This window comes from Condylostylus longicornis, unplaced genomic scaffold (assembly GCF_029603195.1).
Source record: "Condylostylus longicornis isolate FDR11 unplaced genomic scaffold, ASM2960319v2 ptg000107l, whole genome shotgun sequence".
Lineage (NCBI taxonomy): Eukaryota > Metazoa > Arthropoda > Insecta > Diptera > Dolichopodidae > Condylostylus > Condylostylus longicornis.
In genome coordinates, this window is record NW_026578075.1 from 3,938,543 (window position 1) to 3,963,127 (window position 24,585).

Below are 24,585 nucleotides of genomic sequence, written 5' to 3' on the forward strand. Positions count from 1 at the left end.
AAACATTTGATTTACATAATCTCAATAAATATTTTCAATAGAATTTGTAAAAGTTTAATTCATTCTAATTTAAATAAGTATATTATGCAAATTTAAGACGGAATATTTACGCAAATTAAATTTTAACAGCAGAATTTCCTGTAAGATATTCTATTAATAAATAAATTTTAAAACATTTTTAATTAGAAAATTATGTCAGTCACTTATTTAACAATAATTTTATTTCAAAACAATGCTCATATTGTTATGATTTTCAATCTTAACTATTAAAAATTTTATATATAAATTCGAGTTTAGCTCGTTATTTCATATTCAAAATTTGTGATAAGCTAATATTAAGTCATAAAACTAAATAAATTGCTAATGGTTATTTTCTGTGTTACCTTGTACAGTCTTTCGTAAATGATTTCTTAAAATGACATAATTTCTACTTAAATTGCTAGAATTTTTTATATTATTTAAAATATTTATAGTTGAATACGATTGCGATTGTGATTGGGCAGGATAATTTGTTCTGTTATTATAACTACATGTAGAAGATATAGATGTTATTGGAGGCGGATATGGTGATGGTAAGAACATAATGGAAGATGTAGTTGATAAAGGAGATGCATTATTTAAAGTTGATGCATTTTCTAATTTATAACCGTTAATTAATTTTAATGTATCATTTTCCACCATGGATAAGTTCAGATCTGATGATAGAATTGTTGGCATATGTTAAGAGCTATTTTTAATTGGTCCTGATGAAAGAGAGCTGCTACTCACACCAGAATCACTAGATTTTTCACTTAAAGCACCACCCCGTGTTAATGTTTCATCTCCTACTAAACTATTTGTTATAAGTCCCTTTTTCCCTATACGTGAAAACCCCTTAATTTGACACTTTTCCTCTTTGGCACGGCGGGCATTTTCAACACGTTTCAAAATTTCACTCGAACATTTTGCAACAACATCATCTAAACTATTTGATTCATCTGTGGAAGTTATGGTTTGAGTTGTTGCTATAGATGATGGAATAGGTGAGCCTTCATAGCAGCCAGAATCACGTGGAAGATGATTTCTTTTAAATGGTGATGGATTATGTTTCTTATTTATACTGTGAAGACGAGCTTCATCATTTTCAGAACTAGACTCAGCGACGTCCCCATCTAAACCTATTTAATTAATTTTATTAATAATTAATATAAAAATAATATTTTACGTACATATATTCATACATAGATATTATATTTATATCCATGTACGAGTATATTTCTTGATCGAGCAATCATAAGAAAAATAAATATTAAATACATTTTGCATGAAATTGTTAAATGAGATCCGAAAATATAACCTTACGAGTACAATAAATTTTATTTGATTAAAAATAACCCGGATTCTTTTCATTCAAAATCTCTTGCTTTTCTATAAGTTTTTAAAAACCAAAATAATTAAACTTGAGACAATGCTAGGAATGATTTAGTTTAAAAATTAAAATTACGATACACATGGTATTAAACTTATATTAAATTGTTTTAATTTCATCACTAATAATAATTTAGTTTGAACTATATAAAGTCTAATGCTAAACAATTATTTAATTAAAATTTATCCTCCTTATGATAATCCTTAATTTTATATGAATAAAATATCTATGAAAAATAAATTTATAACTTACATTCTATGTCATGTAATAACTGCACCGCAGTTAATAACTTTGCTCTATGTTCTGCATTAATAATTCCTAAATAATCAAGATCGGTTGGTTCTAATTCTTTAAATAATTCTAAGTCCTCATATCTAGAATTAATTTTGAATTAAATTAATTTTTTTAATTATCTTGTTAAATTATCTTTTATATTCTTGTAAGTTATATGCATGAATTTTAAAAAAAATATACTTAATAATGAGTAAACATACCCATTTAAGATAAAAACAGAGGTATATTCTTTAAGTCCAATTCGAAAAAGAAGTTCCTCAATTGAATTAAGCCCATTTGTATTAGGCAAACGTTTAAAATTTTTACTATTATTTTTAGGAACTATCTTTTTTTCTGGCAAAACTTCAACATTTATAAATTTGAAATGACCGGTTCGACCATGGCAAGAACCTTTCCATATTCCAGAAGCATTCATTGTAATCACATCTATAATATCGCCTTTCTAAAATAAATAAAAATTAAAGATTAGTGTACATACACAATGTATTACCTTAGTTTTTCAAAAATTATGTGAATTGAAAGAAAAAAAGTAATTAACATTAATGCCAATTTACCTTAAATATAAGAGCTTCATTGTCATAAGGATTAGGTAAACTATCAACAAGTGCTTTAACTTTACATATAGGTGTCATTGAAATTTTATCTTCGGTAGAAAGTGAGCTATGGCTACCAGAACGTACTAGAGCTTGTGTACCTACGAAAAAGATATTCATTATTTATTATTATATTATTTATTACAATACTTTTTATAATTAATTATTTAAATAATAAAGTAAAGAATTAAAAAAACCATTATTATTTTATTTTTTAAAATACGCATTACTTACTTGAACCAGATGCACTAGGTAAACTTTCTACTGAACTAGCAGAATAGGCAAATGCTTGATCGCTACTACTACCTTTATCGGTATTCTCCTGTGAGTTACTAAAATCTCTTGATGTAACTTTTGTAGCTTTGAAAGTTCTACCATCGTCACATTCCCCACCTACATTCTTTGGAGATTTTCCTAATTCCTTAGTCTTAAAGGAACAATAAAAACAAGTTAGAAGAAGTATGAATATGGATGCTAAATAATTAGACACATTAAAACATTATTTCTTAAATTAAAAGTTGCAATGAAATTTTAGTTATTGTAAAAAAAAATACTTTTTTTAAGGTTTAAATAATTCACTAATTTAAGCAAGAATAAACGAAAATAAAAAAAACTAAGTTTTTACCAATAACAAATAAATAAAAATAAGGGGAAAAAACCTAAAAGTGCAAAATATGCATGTGAGGTTTCGGAAGCTATTTTTTTATACATAACCGCTTTTTTTATATAACAAAATAATAATCAACTTATGTTTCTATATTTACTGCTTTTAAGTTCGCTATGAACTCTAAATTCTATTTTTCGAATACAAATAACTAAAATTAAAATATTTTGTATTATTTCGCCAACACAATCCTTTATTTACTTACTCGTAGAAATCAAAAAAATTTTACTATATAAAATTAAAAAGAAATATAATTCTTACAAAACTAAAAATTATTTTAAGTGATTTTTTAAATTTAACCTAATTATATTGGCGTATTAATATTAAGCATTCCAGGAAATTTATAAATGTATGCAACTATAATAGTAAATATTGAAGAGGATTTCTTGACTTACAAAATACTGTGAACCCATGTTATATTTCTAAAGATTTCTTTTCTAAAAATTAAATACTAAAGGGTATTTAATAGAAAAAAATAGGGATGTAGTTGACGTAATAAAAACATAATTAAATTTAGAATTGCATATATTTCTATTCTAAGAAATTAATTATTATTTTGTTATATTAATTTTGTTTTTAGTTAGGTTCCAAAAGAATTATTTAAGTAATTGCAATGTGTTAAATAATTAATAAATTACGTTTTAATTTACGATTCTTAAATTTTGACTTACATGAGGAACTTTAGCATTCGGACTTATGGTTGTACACCTATTTTTCTTAAATTTTGTATCCTTGTTATTGGATAGCATACCACGATTATTTAACATTATATCTTCATAGTCGGAAGACGGACTCGGGGACAAAGAAGGAGATTCCCCGATATCACCGTATATTGTAGTGTAGTGAGCGTTACAATTGTTTGTGCCGATCTTTGGAAAAATTAATTAAATATTTATAAGAAAAAAAAAAACTTTCAACATATAATAATATTCACGCATAATTAAAATAAAAAAAAATTATTTATTTCTTATTTATTTAACAAATTTATTTTCAAAACTAAATTTTCGATTTCTCAATAAGATAATAATAAAGAAATAATAAACAAACAAATTGCAACCTTTTTCTTTTAAAGGTTAAACAAATTTTTAAATAATTTTGAGTACAATTATTATTTAAGACATCTTGCAAGATCTGTTGTCTGATCGTTTATATCAGATTATAAGAACTAATACTTGAAATATTCATAAATATGTTCAAAAAGAAATGTTTGATATTTTCTGTATTTAAGGAAATAAATTTGAAATTTGTAAATAAACTTGGAAAACTATATATTGGCACAAAAAATTGCAATCACATTCTTTTGATGTACCTTCACCTTTTTATAAATAATTTTTTGATTTAACACTACCAAACTTATTAATTATGAATTTTAATGTTGAATAATAATATTAACTATTATTGAAAGATTATAATTAATTTTTAAATTAATAGTATAATAAATTAAATTGGGAAAAAAATTTATGATTAATACAATGAAATAAATAAAATTGAAAACATTATTCTATTAATAAAGTCAGAAAGAAGTTAGATAAAATTTAATTTAGTTTCAGTAAACTTATATTTAGTATGAAGAAGCGTTTATCGTATAATTATTATTAAAAAACTATTAATAGATCAGTTTCTACAATTTTAAAATTTAATTTATTTTCCTTAACCAAAACAAAAATAATGTAATTCAATTTAATGAAAGTAATTTAATTTATTTTTAGCTTTACATTTTTCGTAATTAAAAAAACTAAATAAATATTAGAGAAATGAAAAGAATTAATTTGAGAAAATAAGAGTTAAAAATTTATAAATTAAGAACAAAGACTTGCTCAAAACATGATAATGATGCTTTTCTATACATAATACGTGGAAATGTTAGTTTTTTAATTAAATTATATTTTGTATATGAGAAATTTGAAAAATTTACGACATACACATTAGGTGTTTTAACCTAACTGGTTGGCTCTGAAAAAGCTTAATTGCCTCTATTTTATCACAAGAATTTTTAGAAAATAGGTTGTTATCACATGTAAAACGAGATGCAACCACTGTAGTATAGAACCTAATTATTATATTTCGATCCAACATTATAATTTCAACTATGATGATTTTTCTTATATTACCATATAAATGTGATAACGTTTGTGATTTTAGAAGAAAAAATTACTAGATTAAATGGAATATAATTGCACGTGCTGAACCATTAGAATTAAAATTAATAAAAGTAAATTCATAAATTTTAAAAATTTTTAACTTCAAATCAACCTAATGTATATGTACAAATGTAAATCTTGAAAAATTAAACCCACTAATGAAATAGCCTTGATTGGAATTTTGAAAATATGTAAAATCTCTATTTTTAGATAAATATAAAAATGAAAATAATTTATAATTAAATATTTTTCGAATTTATTTGATATACTTACTGAAACCGTGCTTAACCTTGAAATAACACTTTGCAAATCTGATATAGAACCAGCATAATCTCCGCTTTCTCTATCGTGAGATCTAAGAAAAATATAAATATTCATTTATTTGGCACATAAATATTTTCAAATTTTCATGAATCAAGAAATTGAATAATTTTGTTTTTACTGAATTTTAATAATATTTTACCTTGCATGTGTCAATGGTATTATTGTAGGTGGATTTGGGGGTTTTTGTGGTACAATGAGCCCTCTTCTTGGGGGTCCTCTTTGCAACAGCGATATATCGCCAGCCGATCTCAATGATATAACTCCGGTGTTTTCCGTTGCATTTGAAGAAAAACGAACACGTCCACCCTTAAAATAAATATTACATATATAACACCCAGTTTTTTCATTTTTTACATATCAATCTAATTTTACCTGTATAGTTGCAGTTGGGCCGCATTTATCTAAAGTGGTTGACATAAGGAAATCGTCAGGATCACTTTCATATGGTGGTTCATCATACCAATGTCCTTGATAATGAATATTTCGTAATCCATACGCTTCTTGTACTGCATCATCATACATGTAGGTATCATCTTAAATTAATACAAAAAAAAATTATATAATATGGAAATTAACATAGAAATTAGAACAAGTCTTGATAATTTAAATTTAAAAAAAGAAGTTGGTTTTCATTCAGACTGAATACTAAAATGAGTATTAAGGAAGAATTCAAATTACCTATTCTGCCTTCCTTACTCATTTGCAGAAGTCCTTGTCGAATGTCACGTAATATCTGGAAAATCAAGAAAAACTTGAATAGAATTTGAATAATCTAAAAAATAAATTTTTTTAAAATGTATACACCAATTTCCAAAATTCTTTCCAAAATTTTCGAATAAAATAACTGGAATAACATTTAAAAGAACCATTATTTAATTTGGAAATCAACTGGTGTATTTTTACAATATCGACAATTTACAAAAGTTCAATTAATCCCGAAGCAATATTAAAAAGGTTAAAAAAAACAAGTCTAAAGAAATGTCAGCACAATTTGAAGCCGACATAACGGTATATAAAGATCATAGACTAGGCTGGAAATAGTTACATTAAATTTTATCAATATTAAACAAGAGTTTATATTCTACAAAAACATGGTAAATGGAAAGTTTTTGGAATGTAAGTCGTTGGCCAAAAAAATTAAAAAATATTAAAATTTACTAATGCCTAGAATTTGTACTCAGAAAAATGAATCTTTATACGGGGAAGTATAATACGGATGGTAATATTTTTTATATGTTAGGTACTAAACAAAAAATTTTAGTTAAGTTGTTTCTAGACATAAAAATTTATTTTATAAAAACGACAATTAAAAAGGAATAAAAACAGTTGTTAGGTATGAATTTAAATGTATATCTACAAAAAAATCTGAATATTTTAAATAAAATACTGAAATTTTTCATTTTCTCTTACTGAAAAATTTTTCTTTAGCTCTATTAGCGCCTACAAAATTTTAATTTCAAAATGCTCTTAGAAAGGATATGGTTTGGCAAAATAAGATATTTCTTACTTAAATAGTTCCTGAAATAAATTATTCTTTATGAGGAACTCTTATCTTTCGGAACACAAATCTGCCCCAATCGCATTTAAAAAATGTGGTATTTGTTTTCATACTCAAACTACGAATTGTAACAAATGGTATGGATTGTAATAAAAAGGTGGTGATCGATTCATAATTTGTGACGCTAGCTGACGATAAAGACTTCTCAAAACTGTTCGTTTGTGATCGGACTATTGAAAACTGTTCAATTAAATTTGATTTAACAGATTCATTTATAGAAGTTTATAATTAAAGAAACATATATAAGTAAACGCACTTTTGTTATATTTGAAGAAATATAATATCCTAAAATTGCCAAAATCTTTGAATAATTGTTTGTCAACACGAAACAACTTATGGTCATTTTAATTAAAATATTGTCCTTATAAATTTTACTTTTCAAAATAGTTTTTTTTTGGTTACTCTAACAGAATCGCCATTACTTTGACAATAAACCATGCAATTATCAGAAAAATCTTGCAAAAAGATTTTCATGCGTGATTACATAAGTTTAACAAATAAAAAATATATATTCATAAAATCCAAGTCATACTAGGAAAAGGGTGACACAGAGAGACGTAGAAAATTTTTTTGTTTATATATTTAATCCGAAAAAGAATAAATGAATAATTTGCTTATTAAGGACAAAAATGAATAAGGATGGCCGACAATGAAATGCAACATGCAATACAAAGAGAGAATAAAAAACAAAAAAAAATTATTGCGTTGGCAAGGGATTATTACCATCATCAACAGAATTGGTTTGTCTTGTTCCTCTATTCCATTTCTTAACTTTTGCGGTACTTAAAAATTTTATTTTAAGATTTTTAAATGACCACACTCTGGATTAATATTAGCTATTCATATTATTTTTTTCTTGTTTCTTTTCAGAGGGAAATAACAACAACTTCTTGTTAACGTAAAAATACATTAGAAAAAAAACTAAAAATCCTTTTAAGACAAAAATCCATTTGTTTGTAATAAAAAATATGTTCGATTAATTATTTAATTACACTTTTTAAGTTTATTCTTTCTTATATTTCTGCTTGATGTAATAATTTTCTTAAGCAATCAAACTAGTATTAAAAACTGAAAAAGGTTATACCTCTTCATGTTCTCTATGAAATTTTTCTTTTTTCCTCATTGCTTCCTGAGCTTTGAGCTGAAAATATAATTAAATTATGCTACTATGAATAACATACTTTTATCATATATATTATATATTAATTTAAATTAATTATTTTGCCTATTCTCTTTTTTTGGATGTAATTTTATATAAGCTTTTATTTATAAAACACATACGTAATGTGCGTGTTTTACTGCATACGTGTATACGTACTAAATGTATAATCAATAATGTAAATTGTACGTTGAATTCTTTTGTATCTTTATCGGTATTGCAGTTAACAAAAGCATTGTTATTTTTAATGTTGTTCAATTACCTAATTACTTAATTTAATTATTCAACAAATATTACATTTATAATGTAACTGGAATAAATTTCGTAATTAATAATGTGGAAAAATTTATCAAAATTTGATGCGCAAAAATTTTTTTAGCATAAATTGTTGATTGCCAATTGGTGACCGTCAGAGGCAATGATTGTCGACTGACATTTATTATTATTAATTATTATCTTTAAACTCTCATAGAAAAGAACAAATTGTATATTTTAAGATCATATTATCAATTATGAAAAAAAAAAACATTTGGGTTTTATATTTATTTTGAAAATATCAAAAATATAATTTTTTCATAAGCAATTTTTATATGTAGCTCTTATCTTAGCTTTAATTAGTCTTCTCAAATTTAAATTATGAAAGTCTCAGTAAAATCGATTAATTTTGAATAGATATTTATAATATGTAATTAGGTACACTAATTACATAGAAAATAAAGTAAATTATACAAATATTGAAAAAAAAATTTAAAAAAAATTCTTAATTATTAACAAGTGTCATTTTTAATTTTACATTATCAATTATAATTTAATATTTGTTTCTTAATAACTAAAACTAAAATAGATAAAGAAAATATGTTTAAATAAGCGTAGCAATTCTAATATTACTTAAATTACCCTATGAATTGTTTCTTCAAAACTTTGTTGCGTTATTTCTTCTCCACGGCTACCTATGTGCCCTTGCTGTGTTCGATCATTTACCTAAAAATATATTAAATATATTTTTGATAATGAAATCTGCTAAAAAATTTAAAATTATTTACTTAAATTTATATGATTTAAGAATAAAAAACAACATGATTCAAAGACGTGTATAAATTTTTGTGTAAAACAATTTGTAACACAATACAAATAGACAATTTAATTAAAATAAATATTTTGTTTAATAGTGGGTATTTTTGAAAATACAGTTTGCGTTTACATTTGACCTAAAACTTAAATAGCTTTAGCAGCAATAAAAAATGATTGGAAGAACTTACGAATTTGTTAGTTGTAGTAAAGAAAGTTTTTGCAGTTGTAGAAATACTGTCAAAATCATACGTTATTATTCAATTTAAAAAATTGAATTGATTTTAAAAAGGGGCAATACAAAATATTATTTGCGACAAATTTTTTAAGATCCTAGTTTGCAGTTGTATACAGTTTAGAAAAATACTGCCATCACATTTTTTCATATTGAGAAATACTTTTTTGATAATTCTTGTAGTGCTTAACTTTCAAATTTACTGTATATTTAATACTAGAACAACTGAATTATCAAAACTACCCATATAATAATATAAACAAATAAAAAAAAACAAATACAAGTTTTCTTTTAATTTAATTTTTTTAAACAGAAAAAATTATTGAATTTTAACTTTAATTAAAAAAAAAACAAAACTTTAATTAGAAAACACAAAAAATCGTAATAGAATAAAAAAAATTAAAGAGGTTGCGGAAATGTTGCCCTGAAAATTTAACATGTAAATTAGATATTGTTTTAGAAATCGAAAAATTATAATTTACTTTAAATATTGTTTTTCTGCAAATTTATTTTACTAAAGCATATTTTAAAAACCTCATGTGAAACTTGTGATAAAAGCCAATATTGTAAGCTTCGTAAAATAAAACGGAAAATTTTTTAAAATCATTAAAAACCAGAAGCACAATTCCAAATATCTGGCTTTTTCATTGAATATAAAATTAAAGTAATACGAAATAAACTATTTATAAAAAATATTAAAGCGTACATTTATTGAAAGCGTACATTTTTCGGTTCTATCGGTTAATTATAAAGTATATATTTGTACGTTTAACCGCTAATATTTTCTTACATTCACATTTCGATTTTCTAAATACAAAAAGAAATTTTTTAAAGAACACAAACTTAGCATCATAAAAAGCTTAGTATTTCGAAAAAATGCACATATTAAAAGTAGCTTAATTCCCACACTATTCAACCGTATGCTTATACAGAAAATGCTTTGGGAAAAATATTCAAATGCTAAACTAAAATAGAATGAGCATAAAAAAAAAAAAAAAACGATACATTGAAATAATGTTATAGGAAATTATATTATTGCCAACGGAAATTCAGTTTGCAATTACGTTCTTAAATTTATGATATATATTATGCAAATGATGAAGCATTACGAATGGCGGCACTCAGTTATGTGGATGTGCGAAAAATTCAATTATTTATTATAAAAATACAAACCTTCTTTCTACACATTGCGAAATTAATATTTTTGATAAAAGAATAATTTGCTTCGAAATTTTTATCTATTTGAATGTTTATCTTTTATCTATTTTGAAATAGTTAATAAATTTTTTTTTTAAACTATTGTGAACTTTAAAATTGAAATTATTAAAATCTACAAATTATTAAAATCAGTTTGTACGTGGACCCAAATAAAAAATTAAAAAATTTTAACGCTGGTTTAACATACATCCACTAAGTCTACCTGCATGATTAAAAATTTTTAATTTTGTTAAAAAAAAACCCTAAATTAACTCTTGAGGACGCAAAAATAAATTATAAAATAAATATTTTGAAAAGTTAAATGTGCAAATTTTAAGAAAATTTGATTTAAATTTTTTTATATTCTCACCCGCATTTGAATAGCTAAATTTTGATTATTTCTATCACGTCTATTTACTGTCCTCAATCCTTTTAAAAGTCTGGCTAATGTTGTTTTTTTCTTAGTTTCGCCTCGGGTTTCTAAAACACAAAAAATTTATTAATTTTCAAATATTCTTAAAAACATAGTTAAATTATACCTGTCGTAGGTGGAAATTCATAAAAATATGCTGATCTCGGACTTAAACAGCTGAAAGTTTAAAATTTAAAATTAATATTCAAATTTTGAAAATTATTTCTATTTCAAATTTAAATTAGCATAAGAACATAAACGGTAGAAATTAATTTATATGGAAATGAAAATAAGTTTAATTTATAACAAAAATTTAGTCATTATGCTAAATTAATTATTAATTTATATTCAAAGAAATTAAAAAGGATATCATACTCGTAAGTTTTAAGGACGTTTAATCAAAAATTGGTTACCGAAAAATATGGATGAAATCTTAAATTTTAAAAATTACAAATTATTAACCGTGCCAAAATGATTTAAATAAATAGATTACGGCTACTAATAAATCCATGATTAAAAAAAAAAAAATTGTAAATTTTAATTTTTTTTTTGTCATTACCTATTTTGATTTATTACATTAGGTGCATTTGTTACAAGTTCTTGTTGATTTTGCTGCGATTGTTGCTGTGAAATTTCATGTAACTGTTGTGATTGTTGTTGTGGCAGTTGTTGCTGTTGTTGTTGAATTTGCTGTTGCTGTAAAAGTTGCTGTTGCTGTTGTTGAATTTGTTGTTGTTGTAATTGTTGTTGCTGCTGGTGAAGAGTATTTTGCTGAAATGCTCTTCTTGTTACTCTAGGAGCAAATACACCATATCCAAAACCATAAATTTCATCCTCTTCTTTATCAGATAAACAACTGGAAGGCTATAAAAATTTCGAAATTATTAAAATATAAATTAATTAAAAAATATTGATCATTGAAAATAATTACTGAGTATTTTCCTGGCACATAAATTGGTTGGCTATGACTACTTGGTAGTCCTCCATGATGTGAGCTACCACAGTGGCCATGTTGTGTTCCGAGTCCAGCAGGATTTAAAGGACTTCGTTCTGCCCATGCTAATTGTCTGGTATTTTCTAAAGCACTTAAAACATCACCGAATGGTGTCATTAACAATTCACAATAAACTGATGCTAAACCTTCCAAATGACCTCTTTGACCATCCTAAAAATAATATTATATTTAGGGTTATTAATAAACTTGATGTGATGAGGATGTGAATATAATATATAAATTATACGATCTGTAGTCGAGAAATGTATCAAAAGATTTAACAATAAAACTCTTAGCCCTTTTCTTAGATAAACAACCTAAAGCGTCAATTCAAAATTCACTTTTTGATTTTTAAAAAAATAATATCTTCATAAAATATTGGTTCGCCTAAAATTCGCTCATTTTATTTAAAAACAAACCAATGAACCTTTAAGTGAAAAATCAGTTCAACTTGAAATAGTTCAACTTAAAGCTAACCCACCAATGTTCAATCTAGCTTTACAATTTTTATGTTCTTAAATCTCAACGCGACTAAAAATATCAAATTCTTGTTTATTTCTACTTTTAACAATTACTTTATTTTAATTGAATTTATTATAAAAGCAACAAAATAACGAAGCCCAAAATGTCTTGTAAAAATTAATAATCTACTATTCGAGAATTCATTGTCAAATACGTACGCAGCTAATTTTGTAAGAATAGCAAGTACAAGAGTTTTTAACGGAAAATCTACTCATAAGAAATATTTTATTTCATCCGAATTGTTTTTTTCCTGCATGTTTCAATTAAATAATTAAGTAATTATTGAATTTAAAAAACTTAAATTAATTATGTTTCAATTAGGATTTAAAAAGCAAAAAGTATACGCTCATAATTTTAAAAAATTTATTTACCCTTTTTCATTCATATAAGAAAAGAAAATTTATTCACACTTTTTTAATTACATACATATCCACATATATAAATATATAAAATTTGTTTGTTTCTTAAAACTAAGAGTTCTTTAATTAAATGTTTTTTGCAACTATAACTTAAACATGGAAAAAAAAGACAACTAAAATATTATTTCTTTAGTAAGGATGTGTGTCCTACATTTTAATGTTCCAAAAAAATAAAATTTAAAAAAAAATTTCAATATTTTTGAAAATAAAAATTTTTTTTTTTTCCTATAGATACATATATGTATATAGGTACATACAAATATGTATATGTATGCAAATATATACTTATAGTTATATATACATACACAATTTAATAATTGTCCTAGTTTCCAAATATGCCTATCTATAATAGTACATAAGTGTGAAAAAATAAAAATGCACAAAATTATATACAATATAATGTATAAATATATATGTATACATGTAGCATACATGCATGTGCATGAATCTACATACATAATATTAAAAAAAAACTCTTTTACAATTGAATACAATGGATAAGCTCGAAAATGCATCGAAGCGCTCATCATACACGATTCAGCATAATTCTAAGTGATATTGCGCTGAATCGAGCATTTTAGTATTTCTGAATTTGCCCAACACGGAAAAAAAATAAATCATCGTTTTGTAGTTTCTTGCATATTACTAAATTTTGTCGCATATTTATTAAAAATATACCTTAAAATAAGGAAAAAGTTTATAGCAATTGAAATAATTATTTTTTATAGGATTTTATAGAAATGTCATAGCATTTACATATATTCCCTTATGATTATTCCAATCGTAACCATCATAGTATCAGATACCTACCCTTTTCATCTCTTCCTTTTTCCAATTTTTTCTTATTAATTTTTTAAAATTTAATGTAATTAACAAAAGATATGGATCTATATATTCTTTTATTTTTTTCTGGTTTAGATTCTATTGTAAACAAAAAATTTCAATCGCGATCACGAACTTAATAGTGATCGGTATAGCTTGTCGCACTTGTTTTATTCTATAATTCTTATTTTAAAATACAAGAGACAAATTTAGTTTTAATATTTGAAATACTTCTCCGTCGTGTTTCTGCAAATTTGCAAAGTGCATGCTGCTTAAATTGGCATTGATCTTATTTAACAATTTACTTAAAAGCTTAATTTCAGTTCTTTTGAACTCAGTTCTACTCGTGTAAATAATAACATAGTGTTTATAATTTATAGTGCTATACAGAAGAAAATTTTTGTAATTACACAACGAATTTCTTTTTTGAGAGGCGCTAGCGAGTATTCAGTTTTTTTAATTTAAAACATCGTCACTCAAAAAAAAAAATAGTTCTATGGTGTTATAACAAAAATTTAAAATAAATTTTAATTTTTTAACAAATATTTACATTATAATAAAATAAAAAAAGATAAATTTTGATTATATTAATAATTATATGTCGCAGTAAAGTCCAAATGTCACTGTTTATCATCGAAGCGTTCTTAGAAGCGTTTCTCTGCCTTCAAAATGAATCGAATGAATTCAAAATGAATAATTTTTGATTTGTCAAACCATAGTTTGTATACAAATGATAAGAAACTGATAAGGAAGTCATTAAATTTGAAATTAATTTTTATTGATTTCAAATACAGAATAAAGATTAAAAATACATACATACTTGGTAACATTTAACACATCTCTCGAAAATTTTAATATAAATTAAAAATAATCAAATTTTTTTTTTAAATAACTAGGTCATAATTTCTAAGAGCATAATATTATAATACGTGTATGTACTTAAATAATTTTATAGTATGTATATATGAAAATTTATATACAATTATATAACAAAATCAATTATCTAAAAAAATTATATAATTCTTGAGTAATTATATAAAAATACTCGCATAATTTTTATTTTAAAACTTTTGTTTTATATAAATGAATGATTTATAATGATATTTTCGTAATATATGTACATATTTATAAAGAATTTTAGCAAGTATAACTAAATGAAAACTATACACACTCGTATACGTAAATCAAATTTTTAGTAGATAAGTAACTATATGCATATGTATGTATACAAGAATATGTTATCAATTCTATTATAATTGATCCTATTATCCTTAAAACAATTTTTAATTATGAAATATGCTCTTTATATACTTTAGATATCATGATAATTTATTTATAGAATTAATTAATATTATTTATAAACAAACAAAAAAACTATCAATTACATTTTGGCATAGAGAATTAAAAAAAAAAATAAAACAACCTTATTAAATCATTCATTAAATCATTAATATTTACCTTATACTTACTTATTTTAAAAAAAAAATTATAAACTAAAGTACCTTTTTTTAATTAAAGAAATTTTTTTTAACAGGTAAGTAAATATATTCGTTAACCCTTTTTGTGTTAAATCGAAAACACCAATTTAATTTTAAATAAGAATATTGTAAGTTGATCATGTCAACTATATGGTATCTAAATGAGTAAAAATTGTACGGAAACAAATAGTGAGTAAAAATTTGCACGGAAACAACTAAGTATGATGAAAATAAAATTTTATGAAAATGACTTTTTGCTAAATTGGACCAGTGAATCTTGAATATTTTCAAAAATATGACAAAATGTGTAAAAATTTTGTAAAAAGTTGTTTATGAAAATTAAAAAAGAAGTTGCACATTTTCATAAAATCAAAATTTTTGTAATTGTTTTTTACTTCAATTATTAATAACAGCAGCTCAAACCATTAACTCTATCGAATTTAGATTATATAGAAATCATGCATTTACTAAAATAAACTATTGGTGAAAATTTGTTTTTGACTTGTTTCAATTGGTTTTTAAGGTATCAATGAGACGGACAGACACATAAAAAAGACTACATAATGTTTTAATGTCGGAGCATTGAATCCCGTTACATAGTTTTGTATAATGATAAAAAAATTAATAGCTGATACAAAAATTCTCAATTTCAAAAAATAAAAAATTCTTAATTTCAAAAATGTTCTAGATGATTAAAGACTGCTTGAATTAAAAATATATCCATAAGAAATATTTAATATTTCTTAACAAAAAGGCAAGTATATTATTAAAAGACTTAAAAGAGAATGTGAATCTTGAGAGACAGACGTCAACGTCAAATAAAATTATTTTAGTTTGCTATTTGATCTTAGAGAAACCGATACAACGTTTCAAATTTATTAAACAAACTTTTATTTAAGAATGCATTCGGTGAGTAATTATTACTATTTTTGGATCTTTGATAATTGGACAATTGTATAAGTGAAATTCTTTATTGCCACATTAATTTCACGGCATTAATTGCATACATGTCCGAAAAACAGTACGGAATGTGAAATTAGTGATGTTAGGTTAAAAAAATGCAAGAAAATGATTGTAACTTGAACCATTCGAATGAGTGATCAAAAACTAATCGGAGCCAATATTTGCATATAAAAACATACTTAAAAGTAAAAAATGGCAACGATTGATCTCTTAATTCAAAATTACAAATGTTCTGTTATATTTTTCCCCCAACTTATATATGTATATATATATGTACATATTTATGCACATACTGTAGCAAATAAATCGCCCAACGTAAAGTGTTTTACTGAAAATTTAATTATTTATATTAAGTTTTCTTTTTTGTAATCGTTTTAAAACTTTTGAACGATTGAAATTACAATTTGATGATTTCATAAAAAAAAAAATAAACGATTTTTTATACAATAAAAATATCTAAGGGATATTTAAGAAATATTTTTATATTTAATTGTAATTTATATTGCAGTTCAATGCAAATGCATATAATAAAAAAAAAAAATTATAAAATGCAAATTATTTAATTAAAAAATACATGCACATTTAAATACATAATAAAATCGTAATATAGAAATGCGTTTGCATCATCAAATCAGAGTGGTTTTGCAATTAAAAAGTTTTATCTTTGAAGAAAGTTTTTATTTTAAAACAAAATTATTCATTTAAATATTTTTTCCCTTTAAAGAATAAAGACAATATTGATGTTTAATATGTATATATACATATTTTTTGGTTCTATAAAAGTGTATAGTAGTTGTATGTTATATTTCTGAAGGTAAAGTTATTTTAGTTTTGTTAAAATTAAATTTTCATAAATAAATTTGAACTAGGAATTTATTAAACAACAACTATTAAATTTTATGTTAATAATTAATATTTAAATATTATTATTTTCTAGATATTTTTCAAAAACCTATAGTGGAGCTCAAAAGTGGAAAGTGGATTTTTTTTCAAGGTAATCATTTTATTTGCATCATCCGTAAGATTTAGCTTTGATTACTCGTATTTATTTAAATTAAATTTTTATTTTTTTTTTTTATATTCAAACGTAAAGGCATCTTTAAGGATTTACAATAAAAACGGCATATCATCAATGGAATTTATTATCTTAACAGTAAGTTTTAATTTCTTAAATCTTTTAATCAATGACAAACACGCACTTTTTTAACATTATGCTCATAGTTTTTGCCCCGTTATTTGAGGTCAAATTAAAATTCACATTTTGTCATTGGTGTTATTTCTTTGCAAAGAATTTGCTTTGAAGAAAAGGGTAACCTTTTGTGAATTAATGAAAATATATGCTTACATTATAGTAAAGTAATTTCTAATAACAAGTATAATTATTTTAAAGAAGTTCAATGAGGAAAGAAACTCGTTAAGTTAGTAATTAGTGTAAAAAAAGAAAGTGTATTAAGTGAAATATTATAGTAGTTGGGGGTGTTGTAGAATTACTTCTCGCATACATCACATACAAATACAATATAGGTAATTAAACCCAGAAGTTCCAAATTAATTTTGAAAAATCTTTTCACACATACTTACAAATTTGCAAAAACTGAATTATTTTAGTTTTACTGATTTGTAACATATTCGAGTAATTCTTCAATATCCAATATTTTTAAACAATTCAATAATTTTTACTTGATTTTATAAAATTTAAATTTTATTTTAGATATAATTTCGAAGTTCATATAATTACGACTAGTATACTAGATTTTTCACTATTAAAAGAATTAAGAATCAGTTCATAAAAAATAAATTTCAAAATAGCATTCAAAATGAACTTTTCATAAATCATTCAATTTAAAAACATTATTAAAACTAATGTTTAATATTTAATAATTATTAAGAAAAAATTAATTTCTACAAAGTAATTTAAAATTAATATTTTTTAGTTGTCGCCATTTACGAAAGCTAATAAATAAAATTTATCTAAAATTCAAAACTCTGTGGAAAAAAAAAAAACTAATTTTTTTAATTCGTTGAGAAAAAGAAAAACTGAAAATTCAAAGTTTCTTTTAAATTAAAACTTACAAAAAACTTTTATATTAATTATTTAAAACATTTTATAAATGCTTTATGCTTAAAAAAAAATTCTTTTAAGCTTTCAAGAGATTTTTACTGTGGAAAAATATTACAGCTGGCATTTTTCTACCGATAGAGGAAAAAAAAACTGAAAAATTCATTAACGAGATACTTAATTAGCAAAAGAACAAAAAAAAAAAAAACGAAAAATTGTGGAAAGGGAAAAGTCAATAAAGTTTCAAAAAAAGTAAATTTTTTTTTTTTTTTACACAGTCAAGAAAATTAAATGCTAAATGTTGATAAAAATTATTAATATCCTGGTCACGTTCGAAGGTTATGTCCTAAAATTATTGTTATTGTACAAATTCTTTTGCTCCCTTGCAAATTTTTACATATTACTTAATTTTACTTAAATTTTTTCTCAGAAAAATGCTTTTTTTTTTTCAATTTTATTTCATACAAGTGTGTGCATACATGTAAGCGAATTTTATATTAAGAACTTTTATAAAATTAACAATTTTGACAATTGTGATATTTTTTTGAAGTTAAGCAATTAATTTATTGGTATACGAGTACGTAAAAATTAATTATACAACTCCGTTTACAAAGTAGAAATTTAATAAGTAGAGCTGTTTCACTCGATCGCAACCGATTGAATTATAGCCTGCCGTGGATTTTTCCAAAATAAAAATATGAACCTTGAGAATATAACAACGGTGTTGAGAATATAAAAATGTTTCTAAAATATTTTGAAATTTGTTTTCATGGTTATATGGCGGTAAAGTTACTCGTTACTATCAAACTAATACATAAAAACTTCAAGCGGATATGTATGACCTATAAGTTGGACACGCGAATCTAACTTTATTATTCTTTCAAATATTTAAAATTAGCTCTTGCAATTTTAAGGCAGTAGCCCGAGTTTTAAGGCAATAGCTCGAGTCAGTGCAGCCAATTTTCAGAATATATGCAAAATGTAATTGGACACATGTTTACAAAATAGCCTCCGCACTGTACTCTATTATTTGCCAGTAATTTTATTTGTGCCCAGGTTTCACCAGTTGTGGAAAACGAATATCGTTATTAGTTTTTGAAATATTGAAAAACATTTTTTTTTATTTCGTCATAAATTCCAGTTTGGTAACTGTCATTTAATGATTCTTTTTTGAATTTATTCAGGTATTACTACATCAAAAAAAACTAATTGTTAAAAATGACTGATTTTGATGTAGAAAAGGAAATACGTAAGAAAAAAGAGATTTAAGATATTTATAAATTGTAAAACATCAGGTGGCAAGAGTTTTTTTATTTGCACATGGCTGCGATTTGCAAATGAAAGTGATTGACGTGATTGAAACGATTGTCAGATTTGTGACGTTTTAGAAAAGTACGTTTAGCACATTTTGTTTTCAATTTCGATTCTAATCAAAAAACTTTCACTTTTATCACTTATTTCTTAAAGCATTTTAAATTCTTTTAAGAAAAAATTTGTATTCTTAAAAAATTATATTATTGAATACATTTTATATTTAAAATAAAAAAAAAATTTTGCAATTTGTTTTTCATGAATTTGTAATAATAAAAAACACAAAAAAAAAATAATAATAAAAATACAAATTATTTAAGTGTGTGTAAGTAAGTAAAAATATCTAATGTATTTAATGTAATTTGGTGAGTGGTTACGTCAAAATTATTATCAAAGTATAAACTTTACCTCTAACATAAACCTATAATTTACAATCCCATTGGAATATCACATAATTTTCATTACAAAAATGTAAAGCATGTAAATTTTCATTTCTCATGTTAATTTTTTAATTAAAAAAGAACAGAGATACACATTAACTCAAAAGGCATTTATAACACTTTGGTCCATACATCTCAATATATGTGTGTATGCACAATATATGTTATGTTGTACATAATACATAAATTATGTACATTAGTCTTATATTGTAAAAGGACATAAAAAAAAAAAAATTTTCAAAATTTTAATTGAAATTTTATCATTATACAAAATGTATTTCATTTCTTTCTACATAAACTGAAAATGTAACTGTAAATAAATGTATATGCGTATACATGTAGATATTCAAACACATGAATGCATGTAAGAATAATATAATTGATTGACCAATATAAGCAACATTTTTATTCAGTTTGAGCTACATTTTAAATAAATGGTTTCATCAATTTCGTATGCTCTTATATAATAATGCAATCTGCAATTCTTTTAATTTGCTCAATATTGCAAAATGCCTTTCTTTTATTTGTTTAACAAATAAATTTTAAACATATGCATACATGTTTTATTTTATATTTAAACATTTATTTCATCAAGTTCAAAAATTAAAAAAAAATAACATGTGGAGGTATATACGAGTACCTACTATGTAAGTAAATAAAATTTCTTTTTGATCAGGCCAAAAATAACTTCTTTTTTGTAATAAGAAACTGTAAGCAAATATCACGTTGTCAAGTGAACTCTTTAAATTAATCATACATATTAAATCTGTTTTTGGCAAATTTTAACAGTAATGTTGCTCCTACCTACACGATAAATCAGATATGTCTAAAATTTTAATATTTTATAAAATTTATTGTTAATTTACTTAAATTTCTTTGTAACGAGCTACTAACCCACAAACTTAGCAAAAAACTATAGTTTTCGTCATTTAATACTGTAAGCTCTGACGAACTTTTATGCAAATAACTGTATAACAGTAATTGCCATTTTATACCGGAAAATATAGTCCTTTATAACTTAACAAAATTAAATAGCCATAAAATTTAAATTTAAATAACTATAAATCCGAATTTTTGTGTATATTAGTATAAAAAATTTTCGAAAATTATTACTGTAAAGTTCCTTCTACATATAAGCAAATAAAATGGCAATAACAGAATTATTTCAATTGATCATATTCATTCTACCTAAAGGGTATTGTTCAATTGTTAAAAGACAAATGTGCTATTTTGAAACCGGCAGTCTTTGTTGTTTTTTTTTATTTGTTTATATAGGACAAATAGGACAAAAGTTTTATTATGATAACGAAATCATGAAATTTTATTTTAGTTTTAAATATTTTTATAATATTTTAAAGAAGAAAATCTATAAATTGTTCTTAAATTTCAAACAGAAATAATTTTAAAATTAAAAAACTTAAAAAACTTAAACTATTTTGAAAACAAATTTTTCACATATAGATATTTAATGTATGTAGGTATATGTATGTATATACATATATAAATGTACATTGATAGATATGTACCTATACATAATATATTGCTTTTATATACCTGTCGCATGTAGGTGGATAGGTACATATTTTAAATTGATATTTTACAATTGATGTAGCTTAAACTCTTAAAACTACACATTTAACATACTAGCCCGTTTTCGTTTTCATTTTCAATTCAAATATGCCAAAAATATTTTCGAAAAAAAAAAAATACATACATTACATATGTATATGTACATATATTTATTTAAATTAGAATCAATGTGAAGAACAAGTCATAAAATTAATTTAAAATTGCCACTGAGTGAAATATGAAAATTGAATTGAATTGAATCTGAAAATGAAAATTTTGTACTGTGTGTACTTTTTAATTTTTTACTTGAAGCAATGTACGTACATATAGATATGTATGTATGTATTATTATAATCATTTTTGATAAACATGCATGTGTTGAATGATGTAAGTATATAGATACATAATAAAATAAATGTTCATAATTGAAAGGAAATTTATTTAAGAAAAAAATGTTCTTATCACAATACGTAATTTCATATATTTTACTGTGAGGTGACACCGGAGCTAACAATGGTTTGGTATAAGCAAACATAAAATATCGTATTTATATTTTTTACAATGAAAATGCATAATTTCTATGACAATAAAATAAGCCCATTGTCGCTAGCCTATACAACATAAGCATATATCGCTTGTTTGGTGCAAAACTGACTTCTCAAAATTTGCGCATTTGAAAAAAGCGAATTTTAAAGTTTCGGGGTTCTAGAGAAATGTTGTTTTTGTTATAGAGAGGTTGTGCTTATACCTGTATAAATACCTCAGAAATTAAATTTTTTGAGTTATGTCACTGCTGCAGCAAACGAACGATATTTATTTCTCACATCAATTAATCTAATGTTTTTATTATATTGAATTCCAATGAAATTTTCCATATTTAATCTAGTTTTTAAAATATATTAAATTTTAGTGCCCAATCTAAATGGTGTCGTATTACAAAATGTTGTACGTATACCGAAATTGATACGCTCGTATAACTGTCATTTTTTAAAAAATATAAAAAGTTTATAACATGTAGCCTTTAAATCAAAATAATATAGGTATATACTTAAATATTTTTTTTTTGAGAAGAGATAAGTAACAATCAAAAAAATAACAAAAAAAAAAGAAGAAAAAATTTTTATACGTCTTGTGAAATTTTAAAAGTTGGACGTACAGTAGGTGTTCTTTGGTAGTTTCCATTTAAATATACAAGTTAAAAATTTTTTGACAGAAAATTCATGAAAGCTCATTTGAAATGCCAAAAACCGATCTACACTTATAAAAGAAAATAATTTGAAAATTCGTATTACTTATTTCGACGTAATATGTAAAATACTATGATATTTCCTGTGTGATCACGGGTTTAATTTAAAATTATTCTTGAACTTATTTTTTTAGATTTAATAACGATTAAATGAATGATTGAAAACGAAAAACAAGAAAACATAAAAAATATTGTTAATATTGTAGAATTTTAATGAAAAAAAAAAACATAAAAAAAAACTATTGAATTCTTGTATAATCTTTTAATAAATAACATCCGCAATATATTTAAAACCGAAACCAAAATTTTTATTGCTTACTTATTTGATTCAAAATTACCCTAACATTTAACACTTAGAAATGCAATACTTACTTATATTATGGTATTGTGTAATGAAAAAAAGAAAAGTAAAGAAAATAAAATAAAGAAAAAAAAAATAAAAGAAAGTAATTTATAGTAAGAAGTAAAAAAAAAATAAAAATTTTTACTTGTATGATCAACTTTGAATCACAAGAAAAAAATTTTTTAAATCTTTTTTTTTTTTTTTTTATAAAAATTTACTATCTATATTTATTACTTGCTTAAAGAAATAATATTCATAAATGTATATGTAATATTTTGCATATATGTATATATATATACTTATATATATTTGATATATCATAAATGTTATACAAGTGAAAATAAATAAAATGAAAAGAAATTTGTTCATCTCAGAAGAATATGGAAGATGGCATATATTTGTTTAGATATTTTTACTTTCTTTTCGTTGTGAATATTATAAGAAAATCTGATAAGAGAACAGAAAAGATATTGAATTTTTTTCTTCTCCATTGTATACATATACTTATAATATAATATTACATATATATTACATATTATGTACCTACATTGATAACCAGAAATTATGACCTACCTAAAGTAGTATTCTTATTTTTGATCAAGGAAAAAAAAAATAAAGAAAAGAACAAAAAATTCTTACAAGAAAAAATTTCTTATTTTGATAAATTTAGAATGTTGGCGTTACGACTTTTTAATTATTTTATATAAGTATGAAGATGCACGACTAAAATTATCTCACGAAAAATTAAAAAAAAAAAAAAAAAAACCTTTTTTTTTTATGTCATATATTATTATGTAAAATATATTTACACGTGAATATATATATATATATATATACATTAAACATAGTTATTTACATCTTAATGTCATTTCATATCATATACTTCATATCTTGAAATTTTCATTCTTATACATATTTAATATATAAGTATAATGTTTATATATATTCATTCTTATAAACTATATGAAAAAGAGCTATGAAATGAAATATCACGTAATTTTCACAGGATGATAATATGGATTGTAGCATATCGAGTTAGAAACATAAAGTGTTTATATATACATATATACATATTATATTTTAATATATATGTATGTGAATATAAAAAATTTTGTAAAAGAATGAAAAAGTGCTAAAAAGAAAATGGGGAAGATTCTTCTGTTAAAAAGTTTCAAGATAACGGAATTTTTTTTTTTTAAATTTGTGAGTTATATATTTTTTTTATAGGTCATTTTGTAATTTTCGGTACAAATATATATATATATATACGTGTGTTTTAATATATCATATATATATACATATATATAATAGGTATATATATAAAAATTTACCTTAAGAACGTGCTACATAATTAGAAAATCTACAT

At 23.3% G+C, this 24,585-nt stretch overlaps 1 protein-coding gene across 3 annotated transcripts in view; it reads right to left on the reverse strand.

The window, feature by feature from the left end:
- Positions 1-718: 718 nt before the first annotated feature.
- The window catches only part of LOC129614276 (uncharacterized), a 39,671-nt gene continuing 15,804 nt past the window's right edge, over positions 719-24,585 (reverse strand). Inside the window, exons 3-18 of one of the 3 annotated variants that reach the window (XM_055528804.1) lie at positions 11,985-12,218; positions 11,613-11,917; positions 11,181-11,230; positions 11,012-11,121; positions 9,039-9,122; positions 8,067-8,123; positions 6,103-6,157; positions 5,797-5,957; positions 5,564-5,730; positions 5,374-5,455; positions 3,631-3,828; positions 2,530-2,722; positions 2,257-2,396; positions 1,903-2,144; positions 1,661-1,782; positions 719-1,157 (exon numbers count right to left, since the gene is read on the reverse strand). In XM_055528804.1, coding sequence (XP_055384779.1) covers positions 721-1,157; positions 1,661-1,782; positions 1,903-2,144; positions 2,257-2,396; positions 2,530-2,722; positions 3,631-3,828; positions 5,374-5,455; positions 5,564-5,730; positions 5,797-5,957; positions 6,103-6,157; positions 8,067-8,123; positions 9,039-9,122; positions 11,012-11,121; positions 11,181-11,230; positions 11,613-11,917; positions 11,985-12,218 — 2,637 coding nt within the window. In that variant the 3' untranslated portion in view covers positions 719-720. Of the gene's footprint in view, positions 1,158-1,660; positions 1,783-1,902; positions 2,145-2,256; positions 2,397-2,529; positions 2,723-3,630; positions 3,829-5,373; positions 5,456-5,563; positions 5,731-5,796; positions 5,958-6,102; positions 6,158-8,066; positions 8,124-9,038; positions 9,123-10,627; positions 10,865-11,011; positions 11,122-11,180; positions 11,231-11,612; positions 11,918-11,984; positions 12,219-24,585 lie in introns of those variants that run through there. The other 2 variants (XM_055528805.1, XM_055528806.1) reach the window with 2 other exon arrangements.